We start from the raw sequence: 25,950 nt of genomic DNA, 5'->3' as shown, positions 1-25,950 counted from the left end.
GACATTAAGGAATTTACACTGACACATCATAATCACCCAAAGTCCATAGTTTACATTACGGTTCACACCTGCTGTTGTACATTCTATGGGTTTAGACCAGCCGTGGGCAAACTACGGCCCGCGGGCCAGATCCGGCCCGTTTGAAATGAATAAAACTAAAAAAAAAAAAGACCGTACCCTTTTATGTAATGATGTTTACTTTGAATTTATATTAGTTCACACAAACACTCCATCCATGCTTTTGTTCCGGCCCCTCTGGTCCAGTTTAAGAACCCCATTGTGGCCCTCGAGTCAAAAAGTTTGCCCACCCCTGGTTTAGACTAATGTATAATGATATCTATCCATCTTTATAGCAGTATTCAAAGTATTTTCACTGGCCTATTTTCTGTGCTTCATACCACAATTTTTAACAATATTTTTATTGATTTCAGAGAGGAAGGGAAAGGGAGAGACAGAAACATCAATGATGAGAGAGAATCACTGATAGGCTGCCTCCTGCCCGCCCCTTACTGGGAACTGAGCCTGCAACTCGGGCCTGTGTCCTGACCATGAATCGAACCATGACCTCCCGGTTCATAGGTTGATGCTCAACCACTGAGCAACACCAGCCAGGCTACACCACAATTTTTAAAAGGAATAAAATCCCTTGGAGTTTCTCATTCTTCATGTTAAATTACTTTTCTATAGCTTAATATCATTTCCCTACATTGTAAGTTCCCATTGGGAATGAATCACATCTTAGTATTTTAAAATAAATTCTTATCTAATGCCAATTAACACTCTAAATTATGAATAATAGAGATATTATTAAAGTATTTGATGCTCTATGGTTTTTATAGTCAACATATTGTTTCATTTGTTGGGGTTGAGAAAGAATATAAAAAAATGAAAACATATTATTCTCAAACCTGAAAACTTCTGTAAGCTTTTTTCCACAGAATGCTGTGTAAATAGCCTACTAATCCTTTTGGCAGTGGTCTTCCTGTTTGCTGACCTAAAAAAAAAACGAACCTCAATATCTAGAAACAAGAATCAAGATCTATTACATTAAATAAAAGAGCTAACTATATTCAGACCCTATAATCTTTACGTAATGGCTACAAACAGAATCACATTTAGACAGGTTTTCGTAATCAATTTTAGATTTACTAGCAAAACTGATTATACAATACAATCAGAGCTTGGTAGATTCACAGTAATTCGCCCATCAATCTGTGATAGTTTTCCAGTCTAGTATCTCTTTAACGTATTTCCCATGTTCCAAATTTGATCATCATCTGGTGCCTTAATATTATTGTGAATGAACATACAGCAATGTTAGAAATCATTAATAAGAAATGTTTATTATGTATTAACCAGATCACATCAAATTCACAAAGCCAATTATACCTTAAAGCCTTTGTAAAATACTTTAAGACAATGTTTACACATAAACTTTATTACTTTAAATTGTAACTTGTGTCTGATTGTTTGTTGTCTAGACATTTACAGGGTTCAAATATATTAGCACACATTAACATAAAGTTTAAAACAATAATATAATTCTATATCCACTTCTCTTTCACCCCTTTGGCACTATCAATTTCTGCAAAGTCTTGATTAGAGCACTGAGAGTCTCTGACACCCAAGCCTAGTCAGCAGATATAGTTTGTGCCATGACTTAGTTAAAAATTCTCACATGAGAGTAAAATGTTATAATACTTAGGGAGTATAAGTGTATAATCTGATATCACAATAAAACTAAGATTCCCTAAATGTAATCTTAGGAAAATTAATTATTCTGGATAACCACGTTTTCTAGTTGACTGACAGTTTATTTTTATTAAACATAAAACATTTTTTATTTTTAAAAGTCTAAATAATTTCATTATTTTTTCTAAAATTATGTTTCATGAATTATGTTTTCTAAACACACTTTCTAGTTTTCTGAAGCACATTTTAACCATTTCTTGACCATTCAAAGTCAACAATAATAACAAGTACTGTATTTTGTTATACTATTAATTTATTACAGTGATGCCTTTGGTAATTACTACAGAATATAGTACAGATTATTATATATTTTTTAATGTTTGAAACTGTTTTATAAAATTTGTAGAGGTTTTTTTTCCCTATCTTATGGTAAGGTTAGCCATATATTTCTCTGTAGACCCTTCACTCTTTTTAAAAATGTCTTTTTAATGTCTTATTAATTTTTAGAGAGGAAGGGAGAGGGATAGAGAGATAGAAACATCAATGAGAGAGAAACATCATCGATCAGTTGCCTTCTGTACACCTCCTAGTAGGGATCGAGCCCACAACCTGGATATGTGCCCTAACTGGGAATCAAACTAGTGACCTCTTGGTTTCTGGGTCAATATTCAACCACTGAGCCACATTCACTGGGCCATTTCACTCTTTTTAAAAAATATATATTTTTATTGATTTCAGAGAGGAAGGGAGAGGGAGGGAGAGAGAAACATCAATGATGAGAGAGAATCATTGATTGGCTGCCTCCTGTATGCCCCACACTGGAGATCGAGCCCACAGCCTGGGCAGGTGCCCTTGACCAGAATTGAACCCGGGACTGTTCAGTCCGCAGGCTGATGCTCTATCCACTGAGCCAAACCAGCTAGTGCCCTTTGATTCTTTTTAATATGTTACCATTAAAATGCTAAGGGTTGGCCCTGGCTGGTGTGGCTCAGCTCATTGGGCATCATCCCTTGCACTGAAAAGTTGGCAGTTTGATTCCTGGTCAGGGCACAAGCCCGGTTTGTGGGCTTGATCCCCAGTGGAGGGTGCATTCAGGAGGCAGCCAATCAAAGTTGATGTTTCTCTCTCATTAATGTTTCTATCTCTCTCTAAAATATCAATTAAAAATTAAAATTGGATCTAAAAATAACTAGAATCTTGGTGATGGTATGGAGGGAGGGTGTCATCAGTAAAATATGTTTCATAGAATCTAGAGTTCAAAAGGCTCTTAGAGATTATAGTCTCTAGTCCAGAGGTCACCAACTGGTGGTCCACGGACCATGGTGGTCTGTGAGGTCAGAAAGGTTGGCTACCGCTGATTTAAGGAAACGTTTGGGGCAGTGCTCGCCAACGGGTGGTCCACGGACCACTGGTGGTCCGTGAGGTCTGAAAGGTTGGTGACCACTGCTCGAAAGATTTCCTTTTTAAAAATTATCAATAACTAGCCCTGGCTAATGTAGCTCAGTTGGTTGGGCATCATCCATGTACCAAAAGGTTGCTGGTTTGATTCATGGTCAAGGCACATGCCAGTGTTGCAGGCTCTGTACCCAGTAAGGGAGGGGCATGTAAGAGGCAGTCGATTGATTTTATATTCTAACATTGATGTATCTCTCTTCTCCCTTCCTCTTGCTCTAAAAATCAATAAACTAATTTTTAAAAATATATTTTATTGATTTTTTTACAGATTGGAAGAGAGAGGGATAGAGAGAAACATCGATGAGAGAGAAACATCTATCAGCTGCCTCCTGCACACCCCCTACTGGGGATGTGCCCCCAACCAAGGTACATGCCCTTGACTGGAATCAAATCTGGGACCCTTCAGTCCACAGGCCGATGCTCTATCCACTGAGCCAAATCGGTTAGGGCAATAAACTATTTTTTTAAAAATATCAATATCTACACTAATAAAAGAGAAACATGCAAATTGGTGTAACTCCACCACACCCACCAGCCAATCAGGATGAGTATGCAAATTAACCCAACAAAGATGGCGGTTAATTTGCATACACAGGCGCAGAGCAAAGACTGAAGACGACTGAAGATGGTGGAGGCTACGGAGCTGGAGCAAGCAGGAGGCTTGGATTGCTTCCAGTGATTGAGGAAGCCAAGCTTCCTGCTGGCCCTGGACTCCGCTCAAGGAGTGGCTGGGGGCCTGGGCTCCACTCAAGGAGGGGCTGGGGGCCTGGGTCACTGGGGGAGACCCAGGCTTCCAGCCAGCCCTGGCCTCCGCTCGAGGAGCTGGAAAAAAAAGGAGGGGCTGGGAGTAGCCGGAGCAGAGAAGCCAAGCCTCGCTGCTGTGGCCGGACCAAAGGCCTGGGTCCCAGGTGCCGGAGGAAAACCGGTGCTGGCAGCCAGGGGAAGGAAGGCCTATTGCATGAATCTTCCTGCAACAGGCCACTAGTGTTTTTGTAAAAACATGATACATGCTTATAAAACTCAAGCAATCTAGTAAAATATAAAGAAATTACCTAAAATGCCATCACTCAGAATAAATTCCAATGTTAACATTTAGTAACTATATCTCTCTATGTATGTAGAGTTGGAGGAAGAGATTGGGGCGAGAATTTTCTAAGAAAGGGATATACTCTCTGTGTTCTTCAGGATATAGGAGTCTAAGAGAGGTGGGGGTTAGGAGAATGCTAAGATTTGGCTCTACATCTCTGCTTTAACCAAAGCAACTCCAAAGACAGGGTTCATGTAAGATTGCATCACAAAAGGATGCTACTGCTAAATAGAAGTTAATAATCAGGAATTATAGTACACAATTTTCATTTCATAGTTGGGAAAAAACAAGATCCAGAGATACTATTGATTTTCTCAAAGGCATACAGCTAATTTTAGATCAAACTGGAGACAAGAAATTAGGCTTCTAACATCACAATTTTCTACTGTATATGAGTTTTTAGTTCAGAGGTTTATCTGTTTTTGGTGATGTTTTGCTATTTTTGCTTAGTTCCTCATTCTAACTTGCCAAACAAGTGAAATCTGGATAAGTGAGGTATTATAGTTAAAGGTTATTAGAGAGGGTAAAAAAGGAATGAAAAAAAGGAGAAATATGTTGACCTGAGTATTTTGCTACTGTTCTGAAATCTACCTTCGAAATACATGCATGTTAACACCTTTCTAAAACATATGTAGAAATCCTACTGACCTACAATGATTTCTTCAATCTTTTCCTTGGCAAGCAGTTCTTCCTTCCTTTGTAAAAGTATGTCAATGTGGAGCAATAAAGCTTTTCCAATATTTTCTGATGACTTAAAATGTTCACAGATAATCTTCAGGAAATGAAATCCAACAAATTCTCTGTTCAATGAAACAAAGTTGTAAGTGGTGTGAATAGAGTAACTGGTTTTTTAATCAATGGGACCAAAGTTTATTTGGGTATGAGCAAAAGTCAAGATAAAACTATATCTGAGCTTAAGTAATATCACTAAATAATTAAATAAGCCTATTTGTTAAAAAAAACAAAATATTTAATTCAATTTCTGTTTAATTTATTAGACCACAAATATTTTCTTTTCATGAACACCTATGGTCAGGTAATCATCTCTCTCCTAATATCTTATTCATGCTTTTTCTCCAGAAATGATACTAATTTATAAAAACTGGATCATGTGATCCAGTGAAGATACATGAACTGACATTAGAAATTTACCAGAATGTTTAGAATTTAGTCTCTTAGCAACTTTCAAATACACCATAATTATAGTCACCATGTTGTACAGTACTTCTCTAGTATTTATCTTGTAAATGGAAGTTTCTACTTTTTGACCACCTTCTCAAGTCATTATGCTACACACTTTTAAACTTATACAGTGATGAATGTCATTTATCTACATAAAAAAGGCTAATATGCTAATTGTCCCTCCGACTGTTCGACCATTCGACCAGTCGCTATGATGCGCACTGACCACCGGGGGCAGACGCTCTGACCAGTAGGTTAGCTTACTGTTGTGGTCTGGCAGATTGGGGCTGGGCGAGATGGGGTTGGGCAAGATGGGGCTGGGCGAGATGGGCCGGACATGCCCTGTAGCCCTCCTGTGGTCCCCCCCTGGCCCTGATTGTGCACCAGTGGAGTCCCTCAGCCTGGCCTGTGCCCTCTCGCAATCTGGGACCCCTTCGGGGGATGTCAGAGAGCCGGTTTTGGCCCGATCCCCGCAAGCCAGTACGAGGGACACCACCGGTGCATGAATCAGAAAAGGAAAAATGAAATTTACCAGTTTCCACTGCCAAAAACTCCTTATATTTACCTATGCTTGATTACACAAATTATATATATATTTAAATTGTTTATTTTCTTTTTTAAAATTTTATTTTATTTCATTTTCCATCACCATTTATCCTCACTATGCCCTCTTCAACCTCCACCCATCTCCCTCCACCCTCACAATCACCACACTGTTGCTCTTGTCCAAGAGTTCTCTCTTTTTTGCTCAATCCCTCCACTCCCCTAACCCCCTCCCCCCGCCCAGGACTGCCTGCCTGCTCTCCATCTATGAACCTGCCTCTATTTTACTTGAATACCACTATATTTTGATTATTTAAAAATTCAAGCAGTTCGTGGATTGGAAGACTTATTATTGTTAAGATGTCAATACTCCTAAAGCAACCTATAGATTTAATGCAATCCCTATAAAAATCCTAATGACATCTTTTACAAAAATAAAAAACTCCATCCTAAAATTCATATGGAATCTCACGGGACTCTGAAGAGCCAAATCAATCCTTAAACAGGAAAACAAGGCTAGAGGACTCATACTTCCTGATTTCAAAGTTTACTGCAAAGATATAGTAATCAAAACAGTGTGGTGCTGGCATAAAGACATATGCACCAATGAAATAGGATATAGAGTCCGGAAATAAATTCCTGTACAGATGGTCAAATAGATTTCCACAAGAGTGCCAAGATCATTCAATGTGGGAAAAGAGCAGTCTTTTCAACAAATGATGCTGGTATCCACATGCAAAGGAATGAAATTGGATCTTTACATTATACCATACAAAACAATGAACTCAAAATGGATCAAAGACCTAAACAGAAGAGCTAAAATATAAAAACGCTTAGAAGAAATCACAGGGGGAAATCTTCACAACATTGGAGTTGGCAATGATTTTTTGGATATGATACCAAAAGCACAGGTAACAAAAGTAAAAATAGGAAAATTGAACTATATCAAAATTTAACATTTCTGTATATAAAAGGATACAATCAACAGAGCAAAAAGGCAACTTATGGACTGGAAGAAAATATTTTCAAATCATATATCTGATAGGGGGATTATACCCAGAATTTTTAAGGAACTCCTAAAATTCAACAACAAAAAAACCAAATGAACAATTTAAAAATTGGCAAAGTACTTAACTAGACATTTCTCCAAAAAAAGATACACAAATAAAAGCATATAGTTGGGTCATGGTATGTATCCATTCATCTACGCTTTGCCTTCTAATTGGAGCATTTAATCAATTTACATTTAGGGTTATTATTGATAACCCTACTTACTTATTGCCTTTTTAATTCTGTATGCCTAGATTTCTCTGTTTCTTCTCATTACAGAAGTCACTTTAGCACTTCTTGTAATATTGGCTTGGTGGTGATGTACTCCTTTAGCCTTTTTTTTTTCCGAGAAGCTCGTTATTTGACCATTTATTTTGAATGATAGCCTTGTTGGATATAGTAACCTTGGCCTCAGATCCTTGCTTCCCAATACCTTGAATACTTCATCCCATTCCCTTCCTGTCTGTAGAGTTTCTGATGAGAAATCAGGTGTCAGCCTTATGGAAGCTCCTTTGTAGGTAACAATTTCCTGTTCTCTTGCTGCCTTTAATGTTCTCTCTTTGTCTTTCATTTTTGACATTTTAATTATGATGTGTCTGGGCATGGGCCTGTTTGGGTTCTTCTTTCTTGGGGTTCTATGTGCCTCCTGAACTAGTGTGACTTTTTCCTTTACCAGGTTAGGGAAGTTTTCTGCTATTATTTCTTGAAAGACGTTCTCTATTCCTTTCTCCCTTTCTGCCTTTTCTGGCACACCTGCTATTCAAATATTGTTAAGCTTCACACTGTCCCACAGCTCCCTTAAGCTGTCCTCCTGTTTCTTAATTTTATTTTCTTTTTGGTTCTCTGATTGAGTGATTTTCAACCCTATCTTCTAATTCACTGATTTGATCCTCAGCTTCCCCTAGTATGCTGTGTATTCCTTCCAATGTGTTCTTTATTTGTGCTGTCATTCTTTATTTCTATTTTCATAGTGACTATATTTTTCTCTTGCTATTGAGCATCTTTACTATCATTACTCTGAACTCTGTTTCAGCTAAATTTCTTATCTCTGCTTCATTTATCTCTTCTTCTGGAGAATTATCTTGTTCTTTCTTTTGGGAGATGTTTCTCTGTCTCCTCCTTTTGGCTGCCTGTTTGGATATGTGATTATGTATTAGGTAGAACCTCTATGCCTCTCAATCTCTAGTGTCAGACAGTGTCAAATGCTGTTTCTGACAAAAATGCAAAGCCTCCAGAGGCCACCTCTGCCTACAGACTAAAAGGATTCTGACTTGAATTGCCCCCAGGCAATCGTCCTCAAGTATGGCGAGAGTTTTTTTTTTCCACTGAATGGGGCAGTTGTTTCTACCTGGATGCTAATTGTCATTTTTAGCCTCTTAAGTGGCCCCAGTTCAAGGTGTTTTCCAATAGAGTGGGTCAACTGTCTTCCCCCCAGGCAAGGCAAATATCTGTGTGGGAAAGATGACTCAGCACAGGAAATGGGGGTGTCTGCCTTCTGAGCTCTAACCCCTGAGTCCCCAGTCCTGAGGTTAGAGCTCAGAAGGCAGACCATCTGTGACTGCAGCAGAAGAGCTGCTGTATAGCAGACACTCCTATAGAGCAGGACTTGCTTCAGTAGGCCTTTGGTACTCACAGAGTCTGTGCCTTAAGTGTATCACTCTTGGATGTGGTAGAGTTGTAATCTAGTGTGGTCTGAAGCTGTCCACTGGGTGCACTGGCTCTGGAGCCTCCTGGGAGGTGGCAAAGTCAGCCACTGCTTGTGCCCTGCCTGGGGCCACCCAGCACAAGCTACAGAGTAATCTGCAGAACGCTGCTACTTGTGTTGGGCTAGGAGGTGGCCAGGAGAGGCCAAGCTGTGAACCTTAGCAAGTTGCTGCTAATGCTGGTCCTGGGGTACTTATCAGAGGTATGGAGTACACTGAGTCCAGCTGCTGCTTGTTGGAGAGATTTTTAAGAAAATCTGAAGTCATATCCAGAACAGGCCATTCATATGAAAAAGACTGCAAACAGCTTGGGTGGGGTTGCAAATTTGGCGTGGCAGGATCTCAGGTAATCATGAGGGAAGAGCAAACAGTGTGTGCCAGGTTGACGAAGACTCAGATATAGACCCTGCTAATAAGCTCTGTGTTGGAGAGGTCCCAACACTTTTGTGTGGGAGAAAGCTGCCCCTGAGTTCCTGCCATGATGCCAGAAAATTTAGTTCCTCCCCGTATGTCCCTGGACCCTTTCAGGCCACTGCTCCAATGCTAGAGCTCAGAGTAAGTGAGTCTTGAGTAAGTCCATGTGCTGACTCTTTAAGAGGAACTGCCTGGGACTCCAGCAGCCTCTATGTCACTCAGCCACAATCCCCACTGGTTTTTACAGCCTGAAATTACATGGACTTCTCTTCCAGGCTCTGGAACCCTGGGCTGGGGGCCTGGTGTGGGGCTAGGACCCCTTGCTCCTCATGGGAGGCCTCCTCAGTCAAGATATCTCTCTCAATTAAAAAAACACCACACATGGGTGTTGGACCAGCCCATTCTGCACCTTCATTCCTGCTACCAGTCTCTATGTTCTTTCTTCTTTAATTCTCTAGTTGTAGGGCTTCCATAAAGCCAGATTTCAGGTGGTTATGAATAATGGTTGTTCTGTATTTTAGTTGTAATTTTAATGTGGTTGTGGAAGGATATGAGTATTAGCATTTACCTATGCCACCATCCCATATATTCTTTCCCAAAATATCTAGCTTTCAATAAAAAGTCACTCATCATACCAAGACCCAGGAGAATTTAATCTAGACTGTAAAATATTATCAACAAATGCTAACACCAAGATGACAGATATATAAGAACTAACAAGGACTTTAAAGCAAGCATCATAAAAATGCTTTAAGGAGCAAGCATGAACATTCTTGAAACATAAAGTACAAAATCTCTGCAAAGAAATAGACTAAACAAAGAAATAGAAGATACAAAGAAGAACCAAAGGGAAATTTTAGAACTGAAAAATACAACATGGTAGGCTGATAACAGCTCAAAGATATATCTAATCCTAATCCTCAGAACCTGTTTGTGTTATCTTATTTGGAAAAGGGGTCTTTGCAGATGTGATTAAGACAAAGATCCTGCTTGAGACGAGGAGATTACCTCAGTGGGCCCTAAATGCCATCACAATTGTACTTATAAAAGAAGGTAGAGGGAGCCCTGGCCAGGTGGTTCAGTTGGTTGGAGCATCATCCTGTACACCAAAAGGTTGTGGGTTTGATTCCTAGTCAGGGCACAACTCTACCTCTCTCTTCCTCTCCGAAATCAATAATAATATATTAAAAAAACCAAACCTGCAACCTGGGTATGTGCTCTGACCAGGAATCAAACCTGTGACCCCTCAGTGCACAGGACAATGCTCTAACCAACTGAGCTACAATGGCCAGGGCTAAATACGCAATCTTAAAATAGACATATTAAAAAAGATTTGGAAATGCTAATTTATAGAAATTATAGCCTTAAGGGTATATACATATCAGTTGTACCTTTATGTCTTGGTAAGAATAAGTATACATCAGCAAATAACAATGGGCAGAAAAGAGGGTCACATAGCAGGCCTGAGATTGCCTATTCTTAGAAATGCTTGCTTGCAAAGTTGGCCCTTGTCTGACATCTGGTCACTTGGCTAGAAAACAGTTCCCTACACTGATATAAAAGTTCTCCTAATAATAAGGGTAGTGGCCTGGCTAGTGTGGCTCAGTGGTTGAGCATCAACCCATGAATCAGGAGGTCATGGTTCGACTCCTGGTCAGGGTACATGCCTGGGTTGCAGGTTCAATCCCCAATAGGGGGCGTGCAGGAGGTGGCTCACTGATGTTTATCTCCCATCGATGTTTCTATCTCACTATCACTCTCCCTTCCTCTCTCTAAGAAATCAATAAAAATACATAATAAATAAATAAATAAATAAATAAATAAATAAATAAATAAGGGTAGCTTGCTATGCCTAGACTGCAAACAATATGGTTTACGCTGAATATCTACTAGGTGTCTGCAATTTTATTATGGGCTAGGCAGGAGTGCCTACATGACTAGCATCCATTTAAAGCACTGGGAATTGAGTTTCTAATGAGTTTCCTGGTAAACAACAGTTCACACATGTTGTCATACTCATTGCTAAAGGATCTGAGCTTATCTTGTGCAACTCCACTGAGAGAGAGCTCTTAAAAGCTTGTGCCTGGTGTCCTTTAGACTTTGCTCCAACTATTTTACCTTTCCTTTCACTGACTTTGCTTTGTACCCTTTAATTGTAATAAATCTCATGATTATTACTAAAAAAAGATGCAGTAAACCTAAATGTACACACATGAACATAGACATAGCTGCAAAGTACAAGAAGCAAAACCTGACAGAACTAAAAGAACTAAACTAGACAAATCCACAGAGTTGGAGACTTCAATATTCCCTTTCAAAAATTAATAGAAGTAGGCAAAAATCAGGTAATATATATAAAAACTCAACAACTCATAAATTAACAGTATGCAATTGACATTTATAGGATACTTCATCAAACAGAGCAGAATACACAATCTTTTCAAGGTCCGCAGAAAACATACCAAATAAGCCATATTTTGGGCCATAAAACAAATATTAAGAAACTTAAAAGAGCTCTGGCTGGTGGGGATAAGTGGTTAGAGTGTTGGTCAGTGACCAAAGGGTCACAGGTTTGATTCCCAGGCAAGGGCACATACCTGGATTGCAGGTTCCATCCCCAGCCTCTCTTGGGGCAGGTGCGGGAAGCAACCAATTAATGTGTCTCTCTCACATTGATGTTTCTCTCTCTCCTTCCCCCTAACCTCTCCCTTCTACTCTCTCTAAAAATCAATAGAAAAAATATGCTCAGGTGAAGATTAATCAAAACAAAGAAAGTTAAAAGAACTGAAACCATAAAGAGTATGTTTTCTGATAACATGGATCAAATAGAAATCAATAGTGGAAAGATAACCACGTTAAAATGAAAATATATCAAAATTTGTGGGATGCAGCCCTGGCAGTGTGGCTTAGATGTTTGGGCATCATCACGAGGACTGAAAGGTTGCTGGTTTGATTCATGGTCAGGGCACATGCCTGGATTGCAAGCTCAATCTCCAGTAGGAGGTAGCTAATCAATGTTCCATTCTTTTCTCACCCTCCCTCCCTCCCTCCCTCCCTCCCTCCTTCCCTCTCCCTTCTTCTCTAAAATATCAACAAAAATATTTTTTAATTGTGGGATGCAGCTACAGAGCAGCTGAGAGAAAATGTTTTATCATTAAAGCCTTGTATTAGAAAATAAGAGTTTCAAATCAATAAGCTAAGCTCCCACAGTCAAGAAACTAGAAAAGGACGCAAATAAACCCAAAGCAAGCAGAAATAAGTAAATAATAATGATGAGGACATATATCAATAAAATTAAAACAGGAAAAAATTTCAATGAAACAAAAATCTGAAGCTGGTCCTTACACACACACACACACACACACACACACACACACACACACAATTGCCAAGACTGAGAAATCAAAAAATAAAAGAGACCAGACTCAAATTACCAATATCAAGAATAAAACTGGGAATATCACTATAGACAATGCATATATCAAAAGGATAATAAGAAAATACTATGAACAATTCTACACAAAAAAATCTAACAAGAAAGATGAAAAGAATCAATTTACCAAAAATCAAAAAAAACTAACACAACTCGACAGTATAACATAGATAATTTGAATAACCCTATAATTATTGAAGAAACTGAATTTGTAATTTGAATACTGAGAAAGAATTTCCAGGCTAAAATGGTTTCACTGAAGTCTACCAAATGTTTGAAGAAGAAGTGACACCAATGCTATACCATACCTTCCAGAAATAGGAGTGATCACTTCCCAATTCATTTTATCAAGACAGTATTACCCTAAGATGGTGGCAGAGTATTTGGAAATTACACTCACCTCCTCCCAGAACCAAACTAGAATTACAATTAAATATAGTACAATCAACCTGAAAGACCAACTGAAGACCAGCTGAGAAGCAGCCACATCAAGACTGGTATGAAGGGTGGAGAAACAAAAAGGGTTGGCCCCAAACCCATGTGTAGAGGCTAAAAATCCGGAGGGGTATCTCAGCTACAAATGTCACCCCTGAGGAGTGTGGGGTCTTAACCCCATGCCAGTCTCCCCAACCCAGAGCACCAGAGAGGGAACATCTGGCTGTGAAAATCAGCAGGGATTCTGTCTGCCAGAGAGTTGGGAGCCTGCTAGAAATATAGACAACCTCTTAAGGAGCAATCGCAGAAAATATCATTCAAAGCAACTCACCTTGGGCTCTGGTGGAGGGAGGACAGAGCAGACTACAGTCATGTGAGGAGCAACTGGGGTTTGTGGCTGTGGGGAGAGAGCTGAAGGGAGAGCTGCCAGGGTCCCTATCCTGAGGCCCTCCTCCACACATCCCACAGACATGATATTTCTTTGGTCGAGCACTCTCCCCAAATTGCATCAATCAGGAAATTCAATAGCCCCACCCTCCCCACTCCCTGTGGCTCTGCTCTACCCAGCTCATGCACTGAAGAAGAGTTGGGTGCCTGGACCCCTGGTGTAGAGATCCCAGCAGACTCAGGGGGTGTCAGAGAATGAGTGGTGTGGCTCTGGGGCAGGGGCCACTTTGCCTTTGCACACCTGCCTGTTACAGAGCCCTACCTTCAAACAGTCAAATCTTAGCATGTTTGGGCCTGTATAAAATCTGCTGGCCTCACACTAACAACTCCCTAAGAAGCCGCCCCACCACAAATGTCCATGGGCACCCAGTGGGTGGAAGCTGGCTTTGGTGTACTCTGGGATTTTTGCTCTGAGTGGCCTCAGAACCAGCACTGACACTAAGTTTGAATCTGTATTAATCTGGGAAACACCATTTGCCCCAACCTAGTGACTCACTGTGAACTTATGTTATGCAACTTGCATACCACCAAAGGCTCTTTCAGTGACTTAGCCTAACAGGCAGACAGCAGGGAAAAGCAAGTGGAGGGGGATCTCAGGGTGCCTTGGGCCTTTGCTGACCTGTCCCCTGGCTTGGTGCTGGTTAAAACTGGCCTTGGTTTGTACCTTGACCCCCTCCCACACACACCTAGGTACAGCAGAGGAAGCCACAAACTGTGGATCACTTTGTAGCTCCAAACAGGTAGCCAAGGCCAGTCACAGGCAGCATCTGACATTGATCTCCACTGGAGTCCCTCCTAAAGGTCCCAAAACCAACCCACACAGTGATGGGCTTCAGACCACATCAGAGTAGAATCTAGTTGCACAAGCAGCACATCCAAATGAAGATCTTGGCAGGCACCAGACCCTGCTGGGGTAAATTCTGCTTTGCGTGGTCAGTACCCTCAGAGCAGCTGTGGCCAAGGTCAATCCTCACAATCAGTCAGCCTGAGGGTTGACCCCATGCACAAATGGGCCAACAGCAATCAAGACTCAACTACAACAGGAGGGCTCACATAACATACACAAGGGATACTCCTGTAGCACTTTTCTCAGGTGATCAAGGAGACTATGCTACTGAGCCCCACAGGACACCTACTATATAAGGCTACCCTGCCAAGACTGGGAGACATAACAGATCTACATAATATACAGAAACAAAAACAATGAGGCAGCTAAAATAAAAAGACAAAGAAATGTGCCACAAATGAAAGTACGGGGGAAAAAAACAACACACCCTGAAAAGTACTAAATGAAATGGAGGCAAGTAATCTACCAGATACAAAGTTAAACATAACAGTTATAAGAATGTTCAAAGAACTTAGAGGAACAAGGGATGAACTCATGATAACTTAAAAAAGACAGTAAGAATTAAAAAAAGGATATAGAAACCATAAAAAAATCAGAAATAAAGAATATACTAGAAGGAATTAATATTAGGTTAAATAAAGCAGAAGATCAAGTCGGTTGTAGGGAAGATAAGGTAGCAGAAAACACCCAATCACAGGAGCAAAAAGAAAAATAAATAATGAGGACACTTTAAGAAACCTCTGGGAAAATACAATGTGTAACAACATCTGTATCATAGGGGTACCAGAAGAAGAGAAAGAGCAAGGAATTTAAAATATGTTTGAAGAAATAATGATGGAAAACTTCCCTAACTTGTTGAAGGAAAAAGATACACAAGTCCAGTAAGCGCAGAGAGTAGCAAAAATGAAACAAAACAGTTCCACACTAAGACACATCATAATTAAAATGGCAAAAGTTGAAGACAAAGAGACAATCTTAAAACTAGCAACAGAAAGATAGTTGTTACTGACAAGAAAGCTCTCATAAGACTCTCAGTTGATTTCTCAATAGAAATATTTCAGGCCAGAAGGGATTGGGATGAAATACTACTCAAATTGATGAGAAGAAGGACCTACAACCAAGGCTACACGACCCAGCAAAGCTATCATTTAAAGATGAAATAAAGAGCTTCACACAGAAGAAAAAGCTAAAGGAGTTCATTAACACCAAACCAGTAATTACAAAAAATGTTAAAGGTTTTCTTTAAGAAGAAAGGGGGGAAAAGAACATAGTTATAAAGAATAAAATGACAATAAATAAATATGTACTTATTAATAGTCACGTTAAATGTAAATGGCTTAAATGTTCCAAGCAAAAGGTATAAGGTAGCCAAACAGATAAGAAAACAAGACCCATATATACATGCTACAAGAGACCCACCTTAGAAATAAAGATACAAAGATTAAAAGTAAATGGATGAGGAGGGGAGGAACCAAGATGGCGGCATAGGAAAACACCTATTCTTGTTGCCTCCCACAACTACATCAAAATTACAACTAAAATACAGAACAACTATCATCCAGAACCATGGGAAAGCTGGCTGAGTGGAAGTACTACAACTGGAGAGGTAAAGAAGAAAGCGCATTGAGACTGGTAGGAGGTGCGGAGGCACAGAACGGGCTGATCCGGCACCCGGGTGTGCCACTTTTTTAATAGGGAGGGAGATCGCCTCTGTGGAGGCCACCTGGAGGAGCAAGGAGTCCCAGCCTCATATCAGACCTCCAGCCCAGGGTTCAAGAGCTGGGGCAAGAAGTCCCTATGGGCAGTAAAAACTATGGACTATAAAAACAAGTGCGGATTTGGGCTGAGTGACACACAGACTGCTGGAGACCCAGCTACTCCTCTTAAAAGGCTGGCACCATGAACTGAACTTACAAGCTCCCATTTGCTCTGAGCTCCAGTGCCAGGTGAGGCTCTTGAGGACCCAGACAGATACAGGGAGAAACTGGACTGCCTGGCATTGGGGCAGGAACATGGGGGCGGCTTTCTTCCAGACGGAGGTGCTCTCAGCAGTCATTGTTCCCATGCTGGGACCTCCCTGGTGCAGGGTTGACTGGCAGACATTTCTGTTCGCTCCACCCTGGAGATTCCCTGAGAGCCCACCCCACCCAATTTACAACCCCACCCAAGCTGTGCACAGCAGCTTTTGCATATGAATGGCCTGTTCTTTCTCAGCCTAAAACCAGTCAAACAAGCTGCAGCTGGGTCAGGGAGCCCCAAAGTTATCAATAAAAGGCCCAAGGCCAGCACCAGCACCAGCCTGCCTTGCTTCACAGCTGGACCTCATCTGGGCACTTCCAAACCCAATACAAAGAGGAGGAATCTGCAGATCTCTCTGTAGCTCCCGCGGGGTAGCCCCAGGCAGTGGCTGATTTTGCACCTCCTTGGAGATCCAAGAGCCAGTGTACTCAGTGGTCAGTGTGAGACCATACAAGATTACAACTCTTCACATCCATAAGTGACACACTTAAGGGGCACACTCAGTGAGCACCAAAGCCCTACTGAAGCAAGTCCTGCCCCATAAGGATGTCTTCTGCACAGCAGCTCTCCCACTTTAGTCGCAGATGGTCCCCACAGCCAATTGGCCTGGAGGTCAATTCCTCCCAGTGATACCAATAGCAATCAAGGCTCACCTACAAAAAGACTGTGCACACAGCCCACAAAGGTGTGCACCAAGAATGTCCACCTCAGGTGATTGTGGAGGCTGAGCCACAAGCCCTATAGGACACCTACTACACAAGGCCACTCTATCAACTCAAGGAGTCTTAGCAGCTACCCAATACATAGAAACAAACAAAGGGAAGCAGCCAAAATGTGGAGACAAAGAAACATGTCACAAATGAAAGAAATGGATGAAAGCAAAATACTGGATATAGAGTTCAAAACCACAGTTATAAGGTTACTCAAGATTCTTTTAGAAACCTCCGAGGAACTTAGTGAGACCTTCAAGGATCTTAGTGAGAATGCCAAAAAAATGAAAAAGGACCAATCAGAAATTAAGCATACACTGACTGAAATAAAGAATAATGTACAGGGATTCAACAGTAGACTAGACAATCCCAAGAATCAAGTCAATGATTTGAAATACGAGTAAGCAAAAAACACCCAACCCGAAGAGCAAAAAGAAAAAAGAATCCAAAAATATGAACATAGTGTAAGGAGTCTCTGGAACAACTTCAAGCGTACCAACATCCAAATTACCAGGGTGCCAGAAAAATACAGAGAGCAAGATATTGAAAACCTATTTGAAGAAATAATGACAGAAAACTTCCCCTACCTGGTGAAAGAAATAGACTTACAAGTCCAGGAAGTGCAGAGAACCCCAAACAAGAGAAATCCAAAGAGGACCACACCAAGACACATCATAATTAAAATGCCAAGGGCAAAAGACAAAGAGAGAATCTTAAAAGCAGTAAGAGAAAAACAATTAGTTACCACAAGGGAGTACCCATACGACTGTCAGCTGATTTCTCAACAGAAACTATGCAGGCCAGAAGGGCGAGGCAAGAAATATTCAAAGTGATGAATAGCAAGAACCTACAACCAAGATTACTTTACCCAGCAAAGCAATCATTTAGAATTGAAGGTCAGATAAAGAGCTTCACAGACAAGAAAAAGATAAAGGAGTTCATCATCACCAAACCAGTATTATATGAAATGCTGAAGGGTATTCTTTAAGAAGAGGAAGAAAAAAAAGGTAAAGATAAAAAATTATGAACAACAAAGTGACAACAAATACATATCTATCAACAAGTGAATCTAAAAATCAAATGAATAAAAAATCTGATGAATAGAATAAACTAGTGAAGATAATAGAATCAGGGGCATGGAAATGGAACAGACTGACGATTCTCAGAGGGAAGGGGGTGTGGGGGGTGTGGGAAGAGATTAGACAAAGATCTTATATGCATGTATACTGTACCTATGGACATAAACAATAGGGTGCAAGGGCTTGGGGAGGTCTGATGTGGGGCTGGGACTCCTCCCCAGATGGAGGGGAGCTATGGGGGGGAAAAAAAGGGACATCTGTAATAATCTCAACAATAAAGATTTTTTAAAATGTAAATGGATGAGAAAAGAAATATCATGCAAATGGAAATGAAGAAAAGCATGGGTAGTAAAACTTACATCAGACAAAACATACTTTAAAACAAAGGATATAATAAGAGACAAAGGAAAGCATTACTTAATGATAAAGGGATCAATCCAACAAGAGAATATAACCCTTATAAACATCTATGCACACAATACAGGAGTACCTAAATATATAAAGCAAACATTGATGGGAAGAAAGGGAGAGATTGATAGTAATACAGTCATAGTAGGAAATTTTAGTGCCCCATTGACATCACTTGATAGATCTTCCAGACATAAAATCAAGCAGGAAACAGCAGTCTTAGGTAAAACAGTAAACCAGATAAATTAAATTGATATTTTCAGAGCATTTCACCCCAAAGCAGCAGAATATACATTATTTTCAAATGCATATGGAAGATTTTCTAATATAGATCATATATTAGGACACAAAGCAAGTCAAAATAAATTTACAAAGATTGAAATCATAGCAAGCATCTTTTCAGATCACAATGGTATGAAACTAAAATAAATTACAAGAATAAAAACTGAAAAATGCACAAACACATTGAGACTAAATAACATGTTACTAAACAATGAATGGGTTAACAATGAGGTCAAGGAAGAAACCAAAAGATATCTTGAGACAAATGAAATTGAGAACACAACAACGCAAAAACCATGGACACAGAGAAAGCAGTCCTAAGAGAAATTCATAGCATTACAGACCTAGCTCAAGAATCAAGAAAAATCTCAAATGAATAATCTAACCTTACCCCCAAAGGAATTAGAAAAATAACAACAAAGCCCAAAGTGAAGAGAAGAAAGGAAATTATATAGATCAGAGCAGAAATAAATGAAATAGAGTCTACAAAAACAATACAAAAGATCAATGAAACCAAGAGCTGGTAGTCTGAAAAGATAAACAAGATTGATGAACTTTTAACCAGAATCATCAAGAAAAGAAGAGAAAGGACCCAAGTAACATCAGAAATGAAAGAGGAGAAGTAAAAACTGACACCACAAAAATATAAAGGATTGTAAGAAAATATGATGAACAATTATATGCCAACAGATCAGGCAATCTGGAAGAAATAGATATATTCTTAGAAAAATATCCTAGAAACATACAATTTTCCAAAGCTGAATCAGGAACTTTCAGAGGATCTGAATAGACCAATTACAACTAATGAAATTAAAGCAGTAATAAAAACTCCCAACAAACAAAAGTCCTGGACAGAATGCCTTCACAGGTCAATTTTACCAAACATTCAAAAAAGAATTAACACCTATCCTTCTCAAAATATTCCAAAAAACTCAAGAGAAGGGAAGACTCACAAACTCATTTCACAAGGCCAGCAGTATCACAATTCCAAAACCAGGTAAGCACACTACAAAGAAAGAAAATTATAGGCCAATATCCCTGATGAACATAGATGCTAAAATATTCAATAAATTATTAGCAAACAGAATCCAGAAATACATGAAAAAGATCATACTCCATGATCAAATGAAGGATTTTGAAGAATAAAAACCACAAATCTCCCGGCCAGTGTGGCAAAGTGGTTGAGCATCAACACATGAACCAAGAGGTCACAGGTTCAATTCCCGGTCAGGGCATATGCCTAAGTTGTGGGCTAGATCCCCAGTAGGGGTATGCAGGAGCCAGATGATGGATGATGTTTCTCTTTCATCGATGTTCCTATATCTCCTTTCTTCTCTCTCTAAAAATCAATAAAAACGTTTTAAAAAACCACATGATCATATCATTAAATGCAGAAAGAGCATTTGATAAAATCCAGCACCCATTTATGATAAAAAACAACAACTCTCAGCAAAGTGGGAATAGAGGGAACATATCTCAACATAATAAAGGCCATATAATACAAACCCACAGTCAACATTATACTCAATGGACAAAAACTACAAGTGTTCCCCTTAAGATTGGGAACAGAAAAAGACACTATAAGAAAAGAAAACTATAGACCAATATTCCTGATGAATATAGATGTAAAAATCCTCAACAAAATATTAGCAAACCAAATTCAACAGCATATGAAAAGGATCATATATCATGATTAAGTGGGATTTATTCATGGGATACAAAGTTGGTTAAACATACAAAAATCACTAATTGTTATATATCACATTAACAAGAATGAAGGATAAAAACCAGAGGATCCTCAAGAGATGCAGAAAAATTATTAGAAAACTTTAACACATTTTCATAATAAAAACACTCAACAAGCTAAGAAAAGAAGGAAACTACCTCAACATAATAAAAGCCATATATGAAAAACCCACAGTGAACATCATACTCAATGGTGAAAGGCTGAAAGCATTTCCTTTAAGATCAGGAACAAGTTGAGGATGCCTGCTTTAGCCACTTCTTTTCAACACAATACTGGAAGTCCTAGCCAAAGAAATTAGGCAAGGAAAAGAAATAAAAACATCCATCCAAATTGGAAAGGAAGAAGCAAAATGATCTCTGTTCATATATGTGATAATAGAGGCCCAATGCATGGATTCGTGCACCGGTGGGATCCCTTAGCCTGGCCTGTGCCCTCTTGCAATCCAGGATATAGTGCACGAAGTGGCAGGCAGCCAGGGAGGAGCCCAAGCCTGAGCCCGAGCCGGGCATGGCACCGCTCCAGCTCATCCCAGCCCCACTGTGCCTGCCACTGCCACCATTTGGTAGGCTTACTGCCACTCCACTGTGGTCTCCACGTGCCCATCCTAGGGCAATACCAGTCAGTCCTGATGCCAGTCCCGATCCTCGCCCCGGTCCGGATCGGGGAGGGGTGCACAGGAGGAGTGTCCGCAGAAAAGGCTCGCGCCGCCACGGCTGAGCTTGCCAGCTGTGAGCCCAGCATCTGGCGCCCATCGGTCAGCTGAACAGTGTTCCCACTGTGCGAGGGCACTGACCACCAGGGGGCAGCTCCTGCGTTGAACTTCGTGGCCCATGCGCAGAAGTCGGTATTTTGTGGAAGAGCCACACTCAAGGGGCCAGTGGTCGGCAAACTGTAGCTCGAGAGCCACAGTTTGCCGAACACTGATTAGGCTTTTATATAGAGAGATTCTATATAGAAAACCTTTATATATATGTTATCTATATCTATATCTAGATATAGTTATATAAAGATTTCACACAAAATATTAAAATTAATAAATGAATTCAGCAAAGTAGCAGGATACAATATGCAAAAATCAGTTGCATTTCTATAAACTAACAATCTGAAAAAAAATTAAGAAAACAATTCCATTTATAATAGCACCAAAACAATACTTAGGAATTAATTTAACCTAAGAGGTGGAGGACTTATACAATGAAAACTATAAAACGTTTATAAACAAAAATAAAGAAGACATAAATAAATGCACACATTCCATTTCAGACTCAAGGATTAGAAGACTTAAAATTGTTAAAATATCAATACTACCCAAAGTGATCTAGGGATTTCATGCAATCCCTATCAAAATTCCAATGGTGTTTTTTGCAGAAATAGAAAAATTCATCCTAAAATTTATATGGAATTTCAAGGGACTCTGAATAGCCAAAATGATTCTGAAAAAGAACAAAGCTGGAGGAATCACACTATCTGATTTCAAAACTTACTTCAAAGGTACAGTAATAAAGACAATGTGATACAGAGACAGACATACAAAGCAATGAAATAGAGAACCCAGAAATAAACTTTTACATATATGGTGAAATGATTTTCGACAAGAATATTGAGACCATCCAATGGGAAAAGACAGTCTTCCCAACCAATAATGCTAAAAAAACAGGATATCCCATGCAAATGAATGAAGTTGGACCTTTACCATATACAAAAATTAACTCAAAATTATCTGTGACCTAAATATAAAACCTAAAACTGTAAAAAGCCTAGAAGAAAACAAAGGGGGAAATCTTCATAATATTAGATTTGGCAATGATTTCTTATATATGACACCAAAAGAACAGGAAACAAAGAAAAAACAGACAAATTGGATTTCATTTAAAAAATTTTAAATGTGCATCAGATGACAACATCAACAAAGTAAAAAGGCAACTCACACTGTTGGATAAAATATTTGCAAATCATATATATGGTAAGAGATTAATATCCAGGGTACATAAAGAACTCCTAAACTCAACAATAAGAAACTGAATAACCCAATTAAAAAATGGGCAGAGAACTTGAATAGACATTTCTCCAAAGTAGATATACAAATATCCAAACATCACATGAAAAGATGGCCAACATCACTAATCATTAAAGAAATGTAAATCAAAACTACATGTGATACCACTTCACACCCATTATGATGTAAGATAAAAAACACATACACACAGGCACAGAAAACAAGAGTTGGCAAGGAGGTGGAGAAATTGGAACCACTATAAACTGTTGGTAAGAATGTAAAATGGTACATTCACTGTGAAAACAGTATAACAGTTCCTCAAAAATTAATAATAGAATCATTATGTTTCCAGCAAATTCCACTTCTGAGTATATACCCACCAAAGTTGAAAGCAGGTTCTCAAAGAAATATTTCTACACTCATGTAGCAGCATTACTCACAATAGCTAAAATTTGCAAGTTTTATTTTCCATCAGTAGTTGAATAGATAAGCAAAGTGTGGCATACACATACAATGGAATATTCTTCAGCCTTAAAAAGGAAGGATATTCTAACAACATGGATAAAACTTGAGGTCATTCTGCTAAGTGAAATAAGTCAGTCACAAAAACACAAATACTGCATGATTCCACTTACTAAGTGTACCAGTTAATAATGCGGATTTTTTTCAATAGATGGAGATACACATATGTTGATATATATGCAATTTGATATGTGTGCTATTTTGTTGTACTGATAGCAAGCTTCAAAACTTCATGTCAAATTTGCTGAAGGTGTTAATGAAGCATAGTAACCTTCATCTTGGGTAAAAACTGCTGTTTAAAATTTTAACCCTGCTATTCTGGCTTCTGTAAACATTTGCTTGCTTAAATAATAGGGAAAATAAGACTACTCCCCACTCCAGAGAGGCCATAAACTCTGCCCCACACAGGGCTGTCAGTGCTGGCCCAGGCCAGGCCTTGAGATATGGTCTCACAGGCTGTCCCAGCACACAGGACTTTTTCTCAGAAGGTCCGGAAGTCTCATTCCAAATTTGGAAAACAAAGAGCTGAAAAACATATAAATAAGGGAGACTTCCACCATATTGGGCCCAGAATTTGGGAAGTAAGATTTTCCTCTGGGCCCGCTAGCGCTAGCAAACGGGACTCCAAATAAATTTGGCTTATTGATTAAGGTGTCTTCTGAGTTACAATATAACATTAACATCATAGATATTTTTACACTTAAAAATGTCCAATTTCATGCCAAAAAAAGAGCATTTGCGGGAAGTTTTAATTCATTACTTTATTTTGAAGAAAAAGTTATCGTATACTTCAGGAAGCTTATGGTGAACATGCTCCATCTCAAGATACTTGTGAACGCTGGTTTAAATGCTTTAAAAGTGATAATTTCGATGTGTAAGACAAAGAGCATCCAGGTCAACGGAAAAAGTTTGAAGACCAACAATTACAAGCATTATTTGATGAAGATGTGTGTCAAACTCAAAAACAATCTGCAGAAAGATTAAACGTTGCTTAGCAAACCATTTCCAATCATTTACAAGCAATGGGAAAGATTTTAAAGGGAGGAAAATGGGTGCCACATCAACTAAACGAAAGACAAATGGAAAACCAAAAAGTCATCAGTAAAGTTTTGCTTCAAAGGCAAGAAAGAAAGTCTTTTTTGCATCGACTTGTGACTAGCGATGAAAAGTGGATTTATTTTGAGAATCCCAAATGCACAAAATCATGGGTTGATCCAGGTCAACCATCAACATCGACTGCAAGGCCAAATCGCTTTGGAAAGAAGACAATGCTCTGCCTTTATTGGGATCAGGAAGGTGTGGTGTATTATGAGCTTCTAAAACCAGGTGAAACCGTTAATAATGATCGCTACCGACAACAAATAATCAATTTGAACCATGATTTGATTGTGAAACAACCAGAATGGGCCAGAAGTCACTGCAAAGTAATTTTGCTCTATAATGACACACCATCACACACTTCAGAACCAGTTAAAGACACGTTAAAAGATCTTGCCTAGGAAGTATTAACCCACCCATCGTATTCCCCAGACCTTGCTCCTTCAGATTACCACTTGTTCTGATTGATGGCACACGCACTTTCTGAGCAGCACTTCAAAACATACAAAGAAGTGGAAAATTGGGTCTCTGAATGGTTTGCCTCAAAACAAGAAAAGTTCTATTGGGACAGTATCCACAAATTACCTGAAAGATGGGGAAATGTGTAGGTAGCGATGGACATTACTTTGAATAAAACACTTTTGATGTTTTTCTTGAAATTATTGTATTTTCTTTTATTACAAAATCTGCATTATTAACTGGTACACCTGGTATATGAGATACTTAGAATAGTCAAATTCAGAGGCAGAAAGTAGAATGGTAGTTGCCAGGGGTGATAGGAGGGGGAATAAATGGTTATTGTTTAATTGATAAATAGTTTCAAATTTGCAAGATGCAAAGAGTTCTGGAAATAGATTGTGCTGACGGTTGCTGAATACAAATACCACTAAGGTATATACTTAATGGTTAAGATGGTAAAGTTTATGTTGCGTATTTTAACACAAAAAAATAACACTAGAAAAAAGTTTTATTGGAAAATAGCTATACACACATATTTGTCTATGGCTCCTTTTGTACTATAATGGCAGAGTTGAGGAGTTGCGACAAAAACTGTGTGGCCCACAGACCTAAAATATATACTATCTTGACCTTTAAGAAAAGTCTGTCACTGTGAATTAGATGAAGACAGGTAGCATGTCTACAAAGTCTAAAGATGAGATGAACTAAGAGGAGTAGTTAATACACTGCATGATAGAACTGAAATTCACGAAGATCAGAACAACTAAAAAAGATAAGCTGTAACACTCAAGGTGAAACTTAATAGCTTAAAAATTATGTGTGAGATAACAAAAAACATGTATTTGACTCTACTCGCAGCTCCTAGGACAGACCTCCTAAAATACTTGTAATTTCCTAAGCGATAACACTCAAACATCTCCTGTTCTAGTATTTGGAATATTTGGGTGTTTTTTTTACCCCATCCTAAAACCCTTGTAAATTCTGAAGTGATAAGAGCACTAGGAGCATTTTTATATTGAAGTGACTCTGGGTAGACTCCTGGATGGGGGCTAGTCACCAGAAAAACCAAGCCATAATTAGAATCTGGGAATTTTCAGCTCCACCCCTACATCCTCCAGAGAGAAGAACTGGAAATGGAATTAATAATTGCTCATGCCTATATGAGAAAGCCTCCATAAATCCCAATAGTAAGGGGTTCAGAGAGTTTCCAGGCTGGTGAACACATTTACACCAGGACTACGCACCTCAACTTCATGAGGACAGAAGTTGCTGCATTTGGAACCTTCCCAGACCTCACCCTATGTATCTCTTCATCTGGCTGTTCACTTGTATCCTTTATTAT

General features: G+C 39.3%; 1 protein-coding gene across 1 annotated transcript in view; it reads right to left on the bottom strand.

Moving 5' to 3' along the window:
• TEX11 (testis expressed 11) overlaps window positions 1-25,950 on the bottom strand; it is a 404,641-nt gene that overhangs the window by 179,899 nt on the left and 198,792 nt on the right. The window contains 2 exon segments of the mRNA XM_023765080.1: window positions 909-994; window positions 4,883-5,034. Of these exon segments, the coding sequence (XP_023620848.1) occupies window positions 909-994; window positions 4,883-5,034 (238 nt within the window).

This window comes from Myotis lucifugus, unplaced genomic scaffold (assembly GCF_000147115.1).
Source record: "Myotis lucifugus unplaced genomic scaffold, Myoluc2.0 scaffold_4, whole genome shotgun sequence".
In the NCBI taxonomy this organism is placed as follows: domain Eukaryota; kingdom Metazoa; phylum Chordata; class Mammalia; order Chiroptera; family Vespertilionidae; genus Myotis; species Myotis lucifugus.
This window is presented reverse-complemented; position numbering and strand designations above follow the sequence as displayed.